The sequence below is a fragment of the Carettochelys insculpta genome, chromosome 4 (genome assembly GCF_033958435.1).
Source record: "Carettochelys insculpta isolate YL-2023 chromosome 4, ASM3395843v1, whole genome shotgun sequence".
Lineage (NCBI taxonomy): Eukaryota > Metazoa > Chordata > Testudines > Carettochelyidae > Carettochelys > Carettochelys insculpta.
Window position 1 is genome coordinate 3,288,664 of NC_134140.1, and position 16,780 is coordinate 3,305,443.

At 44.1% G+C, this 16,780-nt stretch overlaps 1 protein-coding gene across 5 annotated transcripts in view; it reads left to right on the forward strand.

Annotated features, from left to right (window-relative positions):
- Positions 1–4,007: 4,007 nt before the first annotated feature.
- Positions 4,008–16,780, forward strand: part of ZNF638 (zinc finger protein 638) — a 72,052-nt gene continuing 59,279 nt past the window's right edge. For all 5 annotated transcript variants that reach the window (XM_074992185.1, XM_074992188.1, XM_074992187.1 and 2 more), the window contains exons 1-2: positions 4,008–4,126; positions 14,474–16,004. In XM_074992185.1, coding sequence (XP_074848286.1) covers positions 14,670–16,004 — 1,335 coding nt within the window. In that variant the 5' untranslated portion in view covers positions 4,008–4,126; positions 14,474–14,669. The remainder of the gene's footprint in view (positions 4,127–14,473; positions 16,005–16,780) is intronic.

Below are 16,780 nucleotides of genomic sequence, written 5' to 3' on the forward strand. Positions count from 1 at the left end.
AGGCACCTTCACCACCACCCTCAACTGCAGCCACTACCACCCCTCCTCATCCTCCTGCTACATTTCTATGCTCCTTCCCCCCTAACAGCCCTACCTTCCTGACTGCAGTGCCTCCCCCCGGTTCACTGTCAGTCTATCTCCTTGCATGTCCCAATGTAGTCAATTTGAACATTCCCTTTGCTTGCAGAGGGTGGTGGGTAGAGGCAGGGTAACAGGTGGGGGCACCCTATTGAGCAGTGTTGGTGGGAACACAGGGGGAGGGAGTGCACACCGCCGAGGGCTGCTACCAGTCTCCTATGTGCAGCACCCAGAGTCTTCCTCGAGTGGGTTGGCTGCCCAGGCACCATATTTCAGCCAGGCTCACCCTCCCACTGGCTGGGAGCAGGGATCTCAGTGGGCAGGTCTGCAGCCAGGGCAGGGTCTGGCCAGGGTGAAGCCATTCAGAGCTGGCATAAAACCTGGCTATGCATGCTTGCTTCTTTCGCTGCCCTCAGCCCATGCCCATGGAGCTGTTGCAGGTAAGTCTCGCCTGGCCCACAGGCTCAGTGCCTGTTACCCTCCCCCTCAATCCCCAGCGATCCCTCCAAAGCCAGTACATTATGGGGACCAGAGCGGTCTGCCTCGGTTGCCTGACACAGGGCCTCCTGGCAATGCCTCCACATAGGCACCAGTCACCCTTGCCCCCCCCGCACAAACGGGGGGCCCTGCTAGTTAATAATAAGCGGGACTCACACTCACCAGGTGTATTAAAACGCCAAACTTTCTTGTACAAAGAGAAAGAAATTAGGGACTCCCTACAGTTGCAACCTTATTATTAAGATGACTCGACCATTCAGGTCCTACTACTGTTCCCGAAACAGCTGGCAATAAGCTGAAATGGGCTGTTTTTACAGCCACATGGAAAATGTTCAAAACTGCAGGTGGTGAGGGGTGTAATATATAGGGGGTTTCTGGGCACAGCTCTTTCTTGGGGTTGGGAAAATGATGAGAGGGGCTGGGTCACCTCACCCCCCCGCCCCGGGGCACGTTCCCCAATTTGGAAGACCAAGCTCTAGCATCCTGGAGGTTTGTGACAATTGCAGTGGAAGGGCTCTTGGCTGGATGAGATGTTGCTAGTCAGGTGATCTCACCGAGGCTGGGTCTGGGCTACAAAATTTTGTCAACATCGTTCTGTTGGCAAGTGCTCTGAAAAAAGCACATAGCTATGCCGGTAAACCCTGCAAATGTAGCTAGCTGCACCTGTGCTGCCAGAGGAGTGCTCCTGTCAGCTTAGCTAACCAGAGACACAAGACCAGCATCTGCTGAAGTGAGTCTGTGCTCACGAAAGCTCATGCTCAAAACTTTTCTGTTAGTCTATAAGGTGCCACAGGACCCTTCGTTGCTGTTACAGATCCAGACTAACACGGCTACCCCTCCGATATAAGGTGGGTGAGGTGACACCTGGATTAACTTCTATTGGTGAGAGAGACAAGCTTTCATAAGCACTAACGCTCCTCTCTCTCACCAACAGAAGCTGGTCTAATAAAAGATGTTACCTCACCCACTTGGTCACACTTGCACCCTGGGACCAACCTGATTACAACATTACATGCAGCTTAGCTAATGTCAGGTGGTGGATTGCTCTGCTGGCAGAAACACTCCTCCTGTCGGCGAAGACTCATGTTCCTGTACTACACCACCATAGCTGCAAAGCCTCCCTACTGTCAACTAGCCAGAAATTAAAGTGTACTCAGTGGAGAAACATTCCCTGAAACAAAACAATTTACATACAGTATCTCCAAGCCTGTACTTCTTAATCTGAGTACATGAAGTATACATAGTGTTCGGCATTGCAAAGGCTCTTGGCAGTGTACTGGTTGCACATTAGCTCTCAGCTATGGCTCAAATATTGATGACGATCTGTAAATCTTAAATGCTCTAGAACTGGGTGATCAGAAATCTGCCTTCTTTTCATTATTTATTAAGCTCCATCAATATCCCTTCATTTCAGATTTGATTTGTTGTATTAATTCCAGAGGCCAGTTCCCTGGAAGTCAGCTGCTTTCTACCAAAGCCTTGGTTTTGAGGCTAAAAGGGCAGCACAGGATTTACCAGTCTAGTTTCACTTTAATTCCCCTAAACTGGTTTTGTAGCAAGCTCTGTATCTAGCATTGCATTTTAAGACCAAGTTTTATATTTGCCTTGAAACAGTGCAGCAGGTCCAGGCACTGAGGTGGTAGAAACAATTTGGAAACCTTAAAAAAGTATTGCATTTAAAAAATTAAACATTACATTAGCTGCATCTGGGAGTCAGTATCAGCGATAGCAATTTATTACTTAAACATACACTGTTACAGTAACAGAGAGAAAGCCATGCTAGTCTATATACTATCAAAACAAAAGTAGTCCAGTAGCACTTTAAAGACAAACAAAATAATTTATTAGGTGATGAGCTTTCGTGGGACAAACCCACAATCTGAAGCAGTGGGTCTGTCTCACAAAAGCTCATCGCCTAATAAATTGTTAGTCTTTAAAGTGCTGCTGGACTTTTTCTTTGTTTTGGTACTGTTACAATAATTGGAGGGGTAGCTGTGTTAGTCTCGATCTCTAACAGCAACGAAGGCTCCTGTGGCACCTTATAGACTAACAGGAAAGTTTTGAGCATGAGCTTTCATGAGCACAGACTCACTTCAGCAGCATCTGATGAAGTGAGTCTGTGCTCACGAAAGCTCATGCTCAAAACTTTTCTGTTAGTCTATAAGGTGCCACAGGACCCGTTGTTGCTGTTACAATAATTTACACTGGTATTTATTAAAACTTGATAGTAAATGTAGGCTTCTCACTATTTGCATATGACAATACCAAAAGCCATTTTAAGGGAACATGCCTTTGTGGTTTTAATGTGATTTGGGTACTGTTTAGCATAACAAAGAAGCAAAGCTAATAGCCTGGTGGCAGTATTCTGAAGGAGAGCATGTCTGTTCTCTATAAAGAGCTTTTACATCTTCAGTGTAGATGAAGCACTTCTGTGAACCCACACTGCCTTTAGGAATAAAGGAGAGAGCCTACAACCCCCAAGCATGCTCCAAGTCAAGAACTTATCAGCCCTGACTGTGGTAAAAGTCACAGCTCTCCAGATCACACCTATTGTTATTTTCATAACAAGGAGTAACTCAAAGGACAGACTCCTCAGTCACTACCACTGACCTGTGCCTGCCACGTATGGAGTAGCATTACCTACCAGTATCCTTCTCTATCATTGCACCACAGTGCAAGTGGGTGGGGTGGGGGAATAAGTGGACACAATCCCACCTCCGGGCACGAAGGTGAAGAACTGCTGAAGTCCTCCCCGGCAGGAAGGCGCACAGCAGCAGGGCACAGCAGCAGGGCCGCTGCAGGCTAGGAAGACTTTCAGGTCCCCCCATGACAAGGGGGCTTGCACAACGTAACAGCAGAGGGGACAGAAGTAGGCTTGTAAGAACAGGGAGCAGGATGGTCCCAGGAACAAAAGCCTGAGAGAACTACATACAGGCCAAGGAGCTTAGACACTACACACCCAGGGAACCCCTTACAAACGGTACCCACCAGTGCACCCGCCCTATATAGTCGCTAACCCCTTCCGCCACCTACTTATATAAAGGGGACCGGCGTCCCATCATGCCCTGGGGCGCACCTGCGCAGTGAGCTCCCAGGTTGCAGTCCCGCGCTCTGCTGCTAGTGCGCACGCGCGGGGAAATGGAGGCGAGTAGGGTTCGGCAGCGTGTAATAGTTCGCCCATGGAGCTACCGCGCCTGCGCCGGCTGTTGCGTCGTGCGAGCGCGAGAGCTGGCCCGCGCTTGCGCGCGTCGGACCGGCCTGCGTCCGTTCCTTTTCACGCAAGCGCAGTGGGTGAGTCATAGCGCGGAGGCTCGCCAGGGTTTGGTCCGCGGCTGCGTGTGGCCGTCGCCCCCTACCGGCGCGTCGGGGAGCTACGCCTCCCTGCACGCGCGCGCCCGCTCCCCACGGGTCGTTCCGTCGTGCGCAGGCGCCGCGCCATTGCCTGCCTGACCGAGGCGCCGGAGCGGGGACTGCGCTGAGCAGACCAGGCGGCCGAGCGCTGGCCCGCTGCGGAGCCGGGAGCGGCGCGGCCCCGCCACTCCCCTGAGAGGTACGCGGCTCGCACGACGCGGCCGGGAGTGGGGGAGGCCGGCTCCTGCCGAGCTCCCGTGTGGCGTAGGAAGCGCCGCGCCTGCTGAGGAGGCGCTCAAAATGGCGGCGCGGGGCGATGGGGAAGGGGCGGGGCGCGGCGCGATGGATGCGCGGGGGGGGGTGTCTTCGTTCCCCGGTTGCCTCGGAGCCGCGCGGAGTTCCGCCATCCCCTCCTCCGCCTGCCGGTGGCTGGGCAGGGCGCTTTCCGCCTTTCCCGGGTGAAGGTCCGCGGGCGCGCTGGGCTCCGTGGCGTCCCGGGGCTGCGGGTTCCGAACCGCCCCCCCCCCCCGGCGGCCTGCAGGTGCTGGGGCCGAACAGGCTGGGCCTAGCGGGGCCGAGGCCGCGCGCGTTGGCGGGGGAGGGGCGCTCCCTCTTGGTCCGAGGGCGTTTGTGGCCGGGCAGACAGCTGCGCGCGGACCCCTCGTCTCTCCGCTCCGCTGCCACGTGCGCTTTCCGCCGGGGCTTCGCCGCCCTATTTGGCGCGTGGGTTCGCTTGGGCGAGAGGTTCAGAATCCGGGGTTGTGTGGGGGTTGGGGGGAGAAAAAAAAACAACCTTTCTCGTGTTTTTTTTTAGGTGCAATGTAGTTTGCAGGTGAGCAGCTTTAAAACCAATGTTGAAAGGGGTAGGCTGTGCTACATCCTAAAGTGAGTCCAGCTTGCTCTGCGGCCGTAAACACAGACCCATTAAACAGTATAGGCTGTGTTGATTAGTAACAGAGAGAAAGCCGGGCTAGTCTGTGTACTGTCAAAACAAAAAAAGCAGTAAAGTAGCACTTTAAAGCCTAACAAAATAGTTTATTAGGTGAGCTTTCGTGGGACAGACCCACTTCTTCAAGTAGCCATTCTTCAAATGGGTCTGTCCCACAAAAGCTCACCTAATAAATTATTTTGTTAGGCTTTAAAGTGCTACTTTACTGCTTTTTTGTTTTGATGGTATAGGCTGTGGTTGCTATTTCGGGATACTAATGTATCTCCAAATAGCAATTGCATGGCTTTTTGCCACTCATGGAATAGCAGCTCTATTTTGAGTGTAGTATTCTTGTTCCACTACCCCTTGTGGTGAGAGGGGTAGTGGATCCTTTGGAAATAGGCCCTTATTTTGAAATAATTTATGAAACTTGCATTGGCCAAATTGTGTAAATTATTTTGAGGTAGCTGTGCAGTCTAGTGCTTACTGCTGAGTTTGTTGGAGGTGTGAATCATGGTTAGAAATGCTGGCCTCTTCTGTAGACTAGAGAATATTTTTATCCTTCTGTTTAACTTAATCAGCTCAAGTATCAGGGGTAGCTGTGTTAGTCTGGATCTGTAACAGCAATGGAGGGTCCTGTGGCACCTTATAGACTAACAGAAAAGTTTTGAGCATGAGCATGAGCTTTCGTGAGCAAAGACTCACTTCATCAGCATCTGATGAAGTGAGTCTTTGCTCACGAAAGCTCATGCTTAAAACTTTTCTGTTAGTCTATAAGGTGCCACAGGACCCTTCGTTGCTTAATCAGTTCAGTGATTAGGACAGTCAGAGCTGAGACACTTAAATGTTGAAAAAGGAAAAAAAAAGCTTTTTTTTTTTTTAATGCTTCCAATCAAAACACAAAAATTGAGAGAGGCACTAGTTATAAAAATCTCAAAGGACATAGTGACTGTAAAAATAAGCAACCAGTTCAGCACACTCATATTTAGGGTAGGTCTACACTTAAGCATAAAGTTGATTTAAGATGCGCAACTCCAGCTGTGGTGTGCCCACAGCAGGAGGCTGATGGGAGAAGCTCTCCTCTCAGCTTCCCGTACTTTTTGTGATCCTGTGGTAGAGTGATGAGTGTTCGATTTAGCACATCCTTACTGGACTTGCTAAGTCAATCTCTGGAGTGTCAATCTCCAGTTACTGTAGAGAAGCCCTCAGGTTGTATAATGAATTTGTTTTAAATGCAAAAAATGTTTTGATCGAACATTTTTTGTACTCAGCACATTTGCAGACGTTTTATTTAATAAAATAAAAATGCTGGTTTTATGCATTTTAATTTTATCTGAGTTTTCATTCCGTTACAGCTTTTCTAGATTCAAGTTTTATGTGCAAATTGTGTCAAGCAAGTCTGTGTAATTGCTAAATAAGTGTGTGGATGTAGTGTATCCGGAATAGCAAAAGGAAGAACCAAATTTAGTTTTGTAAAGGCTCTAGTTAGCTGCTAATTAACAAATTATAATGGCTGAGAATCAATATTTCTTTAAGAAAATGTACACATTCAAAACATAATTAAAATCAATGATGGATTGATTCAAATCTACCCATCCTGGCTATGGATCCTGAAAGAACAAATTTTTATGATTATTTTTTTCCCATTGAAGAAACCATTCCCTAAATTCCCCTATCTATTGATGCATATTTCCTTGATTCTAAAAATGTCTGCAAGAGCTAACCAGAAACAGTCTGCATTATTTGGAAGGGGAAGAGGTAGAATTTGTCTCATTAGGGTAAGTCTTCAAATGATGAGAGGTGGGGAGGAATGTTCAGAGGGCATAGGATAGGGCCTGGGGCAGCTGCCACAAGGTACAAAGAGGGAGGGCAGATTCCATCGCTGGTAGGGGGATAGGGACAACAGAAGAAAAAATTGTGGACCTCTGCTTTAGGTGGTTAGTGACTGGATAGAACATTATTGGCTTCTTATTTTTCTTCTTCCTCTGTTTTTCATTTCCAAAGCATCTTGAAGGGAGCCTACAGTTTGCTTGACTTAGGTTTACCTTCAGTGTCACTGTCAAAAGGCTTTCATTTCTCAGAAGATTCTTAGAAGGCGTTGTCAGGTTCAAAGCTCTTCTGCAGCTGGAAACCTCAGTGTCCCTGAATAGTAACAGAGAGATAGCCGTGCTAGTCTGTATACAATCAAAACAAAAAAGCAGTCCAGTAGCACTTTAAAGACTAATAAAATAATTTGTTAGGTGTTGAGCTTTTGTGGGACAGACCCACTTCTTCAGATCATAGCCATACCAGAAACAGACTCAATATTTAAGGCACAGAGAGCCAAAAATAGTAATCAAGGTTGGCAAATCAGAAAAATCATTGTCAAGGTAAGCAAATCAGAGAGCAGAGGGGCAGGAGGAGGAGAGGGGAAGTCAAGAACTAGATAAAGCAAAGTATGTAAAAGAGCCCCTATAAAGAACTAGAAGATTGCTATCCCGGTTCAAATCACATATTAATGTGTCAAATTGGAATATGAAAGAGAGTTCAGCAGCCTCTCTTTCCAAACAGCTGTGAAAGTTCCTTTTCAGTAAAACACAAACTTTCAGGTCATTAACAGAATGGCCCACTTCATTAAAGTGCTGGCTGACAGGTTTGTGAAGGAATGTTTTTATGTCTGTTTTATGTCCATTAATTGTTTGAGAGTTTCAAGTCTGTCCAATATACAAAGCATGTGGGCATTGTTGGCACATGATGGCATATATGATGTTAGTTGAGGATCATGAGAATGTGCCCACGATTCTGTGAATAACCTGGGTAGGTCCAGTGATGGTATGTGGACAAAGTTGGCAATGGGCCTTGTTGAAAGGAAAAGTCCCAGGATTGGTATTCCTGCGGTATAGACTGTGGTTGTTGGTAAGAATCCTCATAAGGTTGGGAGGTTGTCTGTAGGAGAGAACAGGGCTGCTACCTAAGGCCTTCTGAAGTGTGGAATCGTGATTAAGGATAGGTTGTAGGTCTTTAATAATGTGTCGCAGTGGTTTGAGTTGGGGCTGTAGGTAATGACCAGTGGTGGTCTGTTATTGGCTTTTCAGGCCTATCTTGTCCCTGAGGTTTTAGTGCCCATCTCAAGTTTAAGGGGAATTGAAATTTGACCGATACTGAATTTTTATCACTTTGTGGTAGCAAATTAAAACCTTCATGTGCCAAATGGTGTGTTGTTTTTCATAGTAATTAAAAGCATGCAAGTTAAAGAGGGAACCATTAGTTTTGCTTCCAGCTCACTTTGGTTCTGAATCCTGCATGTTGTTCCACGGTGGCAGACCTATGCATATATGCAGTGACCTGTGGATGTCAGTGAGGTGCTGCATATTTGCAGAAGTCTGGACACATGGAACAATTGGCAGGACTGGGGCTTTTTTAACATTAGCAGAGGGGAAATAAAGGCTTTAAAAAGTGAATAGTATCATATATTAGCAGTAAAATTTGTTTGACACACTAATTTATTTTGTCCCTTCTCAGTGCTGTTTGCTAATTGATCTGTGCCAGTGTGCAGATCTATAACACAACTTATTGTGTTGAATGCAAAACACATTTTGCATGTGTAGCTGGGACACAACTTTTTCAAAAGGTTTCAAATAAGTAGAATGTGACTAGAACTTAGTATGAAATTAGTCATATTTCAGAAACTTTACTTACAGTGCTTTCTTAAAATGCTTTCTTGTCTGGAAGGGAATACTTTTTGTTAAATGTTTTCAGTAATCTCAGATTTCATCTAATGTTAGCTTGCCAATAGATAAATGTGATGTGGGAGTTTGGAGTATTAAGTTTATGTACTATACTCTGTTTAATAATCAGGTATATTGTTTGTCAGTATATGACTAGACTTAACTTTGAGCACTGTATATGCTAGTTGGATGGAAACACTGAATTATTATGTTTCCATTTAATCTGGAAATTCATTTGATTAATTTCGTCACTGAATTCCTTCTGTGGGATACAGGAAAAATGTGGGTCACCTTTGATGTAAGCACTGAAAGTTAGCACTTAGAGTATTCCTTTTCTAAAGAACTGTAGAAAATGTTACATAATCGTATAATTCTAGGGCTGGAAGGGACCTCAGGAGATCATCTAGTCCATCTCCCTGCCAAAAGCAGGATCAACCCTGTCTAAATCATTCCAGCCATGACTATGTCGAGCAGGTACTGAAAAACCTCTATGGATGGAGATTCACCACCTCTCTTGGTAACGCATTCCAGTCCTTCACCACCCTTCTGGTGAAATAATTTTTCCTAAAATCCAACCTACGCCTCTCCCTCTAACTTCAGATCATTGCTTCTTGTTCTGCTATCTGTCACTACTGAGAACAGCCTCTCTGCATCCTCTTTAGAGCCCCCTTTCAGAAAGTTGAAGACTGCTATCAGAGCACCCCTCGGTCTTCTCTTCTGCAAACTAAATAAGTCCAAATCTTTCAGCCTCTCCTCATAGATCATGTGCTGCACCCCTAATAATTTTCATTGCCCTCCGCTGAACCCTCTCCAGTGGGTCCACATCCTTTCTATACTGGGAGGCCCAGAACTGGACACAATACTCCAGATGAGGCCTCACCAATACCGAGTAGAGGGGAATAATAACTTCTCTAGATCTGCTGGAAATGCTTCTCTTAATTCACCCCAGTATGCCATTAGCTTTCTTGGCTACAACGGCACACTGTTGACTCATATCCAGCCTCTCATCCAAGGTAATCCCCAGGTCCTTTTCTGGTGCACTGCTTCTTAGCCATTTAGTCCCCAGCCTGTAACAGTGCGGGATTCTTCCATCCCAAGTGCAGGACTCTGCACCTCTCCTTGTTGAATCTCATCAAATTTCTTTTGGCCCAATCCTCCAATTTGTCTAGGTCACTCTGGACCCTGACCTTCTACCTTAGTGTCATATTCAAATTTGCTCAGGGTGCAATCCATCCCCTCATTGAGGTCATTAATAAAGATGTTGGACAGTACTGGCCCTAGAACTGATCCTTGGGGCACTCCACTTGAAACTGACTGGCAACCAGACAGTGAGCCATTGACCACCACCTGTTAGACCCATTTGTCAAGCCAGTTTTCTATCCATTTTACAGTTCATGTCCAATCCATACTTCCTTAACGTATGGGCAAGAATGTTGTGGGAGACTATCAAAAGCTTTGCTAAAGTCAAGGTATATCACGTCCATTGACTTCCCCATGGTCACAGAGTGAGTTACGTCATTATAGAAGCTAATCAGATTGATCAGATATGACTTGCCCTTGATGAATCCAGGTTGACTACTCTTGATCAAGTATCAGAGGGGTAGCCGTGTTAGTCTGGATCTGTAGCAGCAACGTGGTGCCCATCTTTAAAAATGGAAAGGACAATCCAGGGAACTATAGACCAGTCAGCCTCATCTCAGTCCCTGGAAAAATCATGGAGTAAATGCTCAAGGAAACCATTTTGGAGCACTTGGAAGAGGAGAAAGTGATCAAGAGTAGCAGCAACGAAGGGTCCTGTGGCACCTTATAGACTAACAGAAAAGTTTAGAGCATGAGCTTTCGTGAGTTAACTCGTGAGTGCTCCAAAATGGTTTCCTTGAGCATTTCCTCCATGATTTTTCCAGGGACTGAGATGAGGCTGACTGGTCTATAGTTCCCTGGATTGTCCTTTCCATTTTTAAAGATGGGCACCACATTTGCCTTTTTCCAATCATCTGGGACCTCTCCCGATTTCCATGAGTTTTCAAAGATAAAGGCTCTGCATTGACATCTGCCCATTCCCTCAGTACCCTTGGATGCACTAAATCTGGACCTGTGGATTTGTGTCTAGCTTTTCTAAATAGCTCTTAGCCCATTCTTTCCCCACTGAGGGCTGCCCACCTCCTTCCCATACTACATTGCCTAGTGCTATAATCGGGGAGCTGACCTTGTCCCTGAAGACTGAGGCAAAAGAGGCATTGAGTACTTCAGCCTTTCCCACATGATCTGTCACCGGGTTACCTCCCTCATCCAGTAATGGTCCCACACCCTCCCTGATAACCCTCTTATTGTTAACATACTTGTAGAAGCCCTTCTTATTTCGTGCTAGCTGCAATTCCAATTGTGCTTTCACTTCCCTGATTACCCCCCAGCATTCTCCAGCCATTTATTTATACTCCTCCTTAGTCATCTGTCCAAGTTTCCACCTCTTATATGCATCCTTTTTGAGTTTCGGCTCACCAAAGATTTTCTTTGTAAGCCAAGCTAGTTGCCTACCATATTTTTTTTTTCTCACTGTGCCTCAGGATGAGTTGTTCCTGTGCCTTCCATAAGACCTCTTTAAAATACTACCAGTCTTCCTTAACTCCTTTCCATTTCATATTGGCACCCCAGGGGGCCCTGCCTGGCAGGTCTCTCAGGGAATTGAAGTCTGCTTTCCTGAAATCAAGGGTGGTCTGTATTTGACTGCTCACCTTTCTTCCTTTTGTCAGAATTCTGAAGTCTATGGTTTCATGATCGTTGCAGCCCAGGTTGCCACCCACTTCTATTTCTCATACTCTATTGCTTCCCTGTTTGTGAGCAGCACGTCAAGCTGCGCACGGCTGCTGGTCTGTTCCTTCATCACTTGTACCAGGAAGTTATCCCCAACATTCTCCAAAAACTTCCTGGATTGTCTGTGTGCTGCTGCCATGGTCTCCCAACAAATGTCTGGATGATTAAAGTCTATGAGAACCAGCACCTGTGATCTGGAAGCTTCTCTTAGTTGTCCGATGAAATTCTCTTCTACCTCATTTACTTGACCTGGTGGCCTATAGCAGACACCAAACACAATATCACCTCTGTTGCTTCCGCTTCTAAGCTTAACCCAAAGATACTCTCATACTGGAGCTCTGAGCAATTGTACTGCTGTCTCTCATAAATCACAACTACTCCTCCTTTTTTCCCCTGCCTGTCCTTCCTGAACATGATAGTGCTTTAGTTATGTGAGTCATCCCACCATGTTTCCATTATTCCAATCACCTCATACTTTGACTGTGCCAGGGCCTCTAATTCTTCCTGTTTGTGTCCCAGGCTTCTTACGTTCATGTACAAACACCCTAGATAATAAGCTGGTTGGCCTACTTTCTCCTTTCGAGTGAGTGGTCCTCCTTTGTTGTACCTTCTTCCTTCCCCATTTACCTCAGGGCGTGGGTCAGCGTCCCTCAACAAACCTAGTTTAAAGCGCTCCTCGCTAGGTTTGCAAGCCTGCCTTCAAAGATGCTCTTTCCTCTCTTGGTTAGATGGGTCCCCTCACTTCCTAGCAATCCTTGCTCTTGAAGCAGAACTCTGTAATTAGACCTCAGAGGTGCCTCATTAAGACATTTTATCCATGGAAAAAGTTATGTTAAATTACGAGCTGGGATTTAGAAGTTTTTCCTTATCTGTTGGCCTTTACTTAGCCATCTACACAATTTTTTGTCTTCCAGTATGGCTTTGCATGTTGTGAGAGGAAATAGCAGTCAGGAACACTGTAATTTATATTAGACATAATTCCATTGGCCTTTAATTTTTCATATCAAATGGTTTTGTAACCATAACATTATATAACAGTTTACCTGCCTCTGAATCATCTTTTCTGATGTGATTTGAACGCTGTCATATTAATACTTATGTAGCATCTATATAATGTTGAATTTTACAGTAATTTCTTTTGCAGCATACTGATTTATGCCACAGGATTATGTAAGTGATAGGATCTGCTGATGTAGGACCCACAGGACAGAGTAGTTACTATGCTACTGTTTTCATGGGGGTGGGGGCTGAAGAATCCCATTTAGCTATGGAGTGTTGGTTGTCCAAGGCTAGAGTTCTACCACTGAGCAGAAAGTTCAGGCAGCAGATCATATGTATGAAGGTGTGCTGTGTTTTAGGAAGTTTCGAATGATCATAGCTAAGCCAACAAAACTGTAAAAGAGCAATACAGTGGGGATAAGGGCTTTTGGGTCGGCACTTCTGCGGAAATGGTTAAAAATCCAATAATCCCTGCAAAGTGACAGCACAACTGAAGGAGCATGAAACCTTGCCTCATAAAAATGAAAAAGGAAGGGTCTGTAATTAGTAGTTGTAACTGTGGTTCTCAGAGATGATTTTTCCAATAGAGCTGATGTTAAACTACATAGTGAGAAAAATAATACTACACGGAAACTAGTTGTTTGTGTAGCATGTGTATTTAGACAGAATGTGAGAATTAATCTTTAGTTCTTTTAAATGCTAAAGAAGATGAGCTCTTTGTTTCCTTTGTCTGTGACATCAAAACTATTAAACATTATTGGAAAAAACCTCTTGAAAGCACCACTATATTCTTTACCCCTCTGAGATATTCATTCATAGCTTTGTGAAATACTCAACTTTTGAGGGGAAGTTTCCCAGGGAACTAAATCACCACCCATTTTTAAACTGACAGCATGAAGGAGAGGCATTTATTTTAGAGAAAAGTATTTTTGTTTTGCACTACTCAAACAGGATGCTATTGAACTTCAAGCCAGCCATGGATTTAGCTATGATGAGTCAACTCTTAAAGAAATTTGGTTTGCAAAATTATGAATGACTGGAGAGAGGTTTTAGTAATCTGATGTAGATTCCTTACAATGTAAGTACGTGCAGAACTTTGCAGTTCAGACCTCAGGTTCTAAAAGACCTCACAAATTTGATAATTCCTTATTCTCAAGAATGTGAGCCAAATTGCAGCTGTTTTGGTTAGTTTGAGTAACATTTGATGGTACTTTATTCATAGATGGTTGTCATCTTGAAGGATTCACTTGTCTGTGCTTATATCTGGAAATGAAAAAGCTTACTATGCACTCTGAAGAGTCCATTGTCATGCGAATTGTTTGCTGCTTTCTAGAGTAGTTTCAGCTTTGAGATGACTGAGGTGGTTTTTATCTGTGCAGGGACAGTATCAGTATTAGCTCTTATTGGAAATATGGGGGGGAGAACAAAAACAAAACACTTCCTGACCACAGAGCACAAATATTTTCTTGTCACATACCTTAAATTAGGTTTTAGGTGTAGTACCTTAATCATGAGAACATTTAAAAACTTGTGTAAATGCTCCTAGATAAGAGCGTTATAACTTCATGGATGAATTGATCCCATTGCTAAAAAATTAACTACATGAATAAGATACTTGTTTACAGTTACGTTTCTCTCCAGTATTGTAGTTAATTTTCTTAACAGAATATATTTTAATGTAATTTTCTTTCCTATTTTGTTTGTGATTTTGAAGTTTGCTCCATATTATTTTGTGAGGTAATTTATGGTGGCTTTGAGATAAATCCAAAAGAGTTTTCTCTGAAGATTGAAAATTCTTTGCTTGGAAGGTGCTGCTGAGGAGATGACAAGAGCTGGATGCCTTTCTGTCTCATCTAAAACATAATACTTGCGCGTATTGGTAAAGAACGCTTAACTGCAGATTGCTCAATGGATTAGACTAAAATTCTTACAGCAAGATATTTGACTTTGTTCGCAAAACTCTGCAATCTCTATTGTATGTTTTAAACACTATTACATTAAATGCTGTTCCATGTGTTTTTAAAAATGTTTGGCAGAGGGGATTCTTCTGCATGAAGTAGTTTAAAAGAAAATAATCTAATATTTGTGTTTTAACTTTCAGCTTTGTGTTATTCTTGGAAAGTTTTGCACCACTTGTGAATTCCCTGAACCAAGACATTTTAAGCCCACTTCTTTTGAGCCCTTTACAGCTTGCTCAAATTAAGACACAGTTGGCTCTCCAGCAGTTGACATCAGCTGTCTCAAACAATTCTACATCACCTTGTGCTTGGTTAAATCAGGGATTCCTGAAAATCGACATGTTTAGTCCTAGAGGAAACTTGCCTCAGAGGCCAAGAGCACCTAACCCATCTGGCTCAAGATCTCAAGGAGCTTTTAGGGGCGGTGGTATAACAGGTTTTCAGAGAAATCCTGCACCTGGAACACCACAAGGAATTCAACAAAGATTTGTAGGGCATGAAACTTTACAGCGGACAGGATCACGAAGAACTAATGTTCAGGTAACTCAGCACAGAACCGATCCAAGGCAAGCAAAGGAGATAGCAAACTTACAGAATGAGCAAAGGGAAAAGACTCGTACTTCACGTTGGGATAACAGTCCTTGTCCAACTGGAAACAGAAGCCGAAAGCACCATGCGTCAACCCGGATTGCAGAGCAGAATACAAGTATTCAGAGCCGTTATACAACAGAGAGTGCATCAAGTATTTTAGCAAGTTTTGGATTATCTAATGAAGACCTGGAGGAACTCAGTCGCTACCCAGATGATCAATTAACACCTGAAAACATGCCACTAATTTTGAGGGATATACGAATGCGTAAAATGGGTCATCAGCTACCCAATGTACGTTCTCAGAGCAGAGAAAAAGAAACAGTTGGTGGAACGGGTGGTTCAACTGTTAAGAGCAAAGTAATTGATTATGGGCATACAAGCAGATATGGATATACTGAAGATCCTCTTGAAGTACGCGTGTATAATCCTGATGAACCAGCTGGAGAGAATAGGAAATTTCAGCCACAACAAACTATTTCGGTTCCACCATCCAATGCAACATGCAATCCAATGTTTCCAGTCGAGGAACTCATAAAACAGATGGGTTTCCATAGTGAATCATCAAATACTCAGTCATTTTTTCCAGTTAATGATGCAGGCAAAGTGCCAGAGTTATGTGTAACGCCTACAGGACTGCCTGTGGTGAAACCTGTGGCCCAGTCTGCGATGCCACCTGTGATGCCAAATGTGATGCCACCTATGTCCCAATCTGGGATGGCACCTACTGTCCAGCAGTCTTTGACACAGCCGCCCATGGCTCAGACTATTAGCCATTCAGAGTTTTCAAATGAACTACTTGCAGCTGTAAGACGACATGAAAGGATGCAGCGTGAATCTGGGACTAGTCAGTCTAATGCACAGATAGGCTCCGGTCAGAAGAACTTCCAGACACAAGTTGAAGGTCCTATTAAGTCTCCTTTTGGGGTTGTGAAAGCATCTTGGCTTCCAGTGTTTTCACAGGTGGCTGCCCAGAAGATAAAGAGACTGCCAACTCCATCTATGATGAATGACTACTATGCTACATCTCCAAGGATATTTCCACATATGTGTTCTCTGTGTAATGTGGAATGCACTCATATGAAGGTGAGAGTTTTTTTGAAAGATTGCTGCATAAACTTATATTCAACATATGGTTGCATCTTACCTTTGTGGAATAGATTTTACAGTATGTTAGATGTGTTTAGGTGTGTCTCCATATTATATTATTATGTCATAGAACTGGAAGAGAGTTTCAGAGGTTATCAAGTCCAGTCCCATGCCCTCACAGCAGGACCTACCACCTATTAGTTGTGGAGGTTTGAGCTCTGATATGATTCCTGACTTGTAGGTTTTAAAATATTAGAAATATTAATAATGGCAGGCACTTCTGTAACTACGCTGGCTGACCTGTTGCTGAGATGAATGCATAAATACACAAATGTTCTTTACGCTAATATTAAGACTCTTAGGAGTTTTTGCACTGTTTTTTGAAATAGTGTGTTTGGCAGAGAAATAAAAGTCAATGACACTTCAGAACTGTGCCACTAGTAACATATACAATAATTTCCATATGTTTGTACCATTTTGGGATACCTTTTCATGTGCAACCCCATTGCCTCTTTAAAAAGTAAGCCTTACTTTAAAAACAAACAAAAGTTTGGTTGAAAAGATACCATTCTGAATGGGAATTGGTGCAACATGGTCTTACTGGAGACGAAGAATAGTTGTGAGGGGTGCTAACTGATCTGATTATTCTAACTGGGTTCTCAGTTCTGAAGCCTAAAGAAAATTTCAGTGTTAAAGAAAATCTTCAAGGAGTTTGGGGAAAGGGGAATGTCTTGGGGAATAAATGTAAGATCTTAAGTATATGTTGGAAGTAA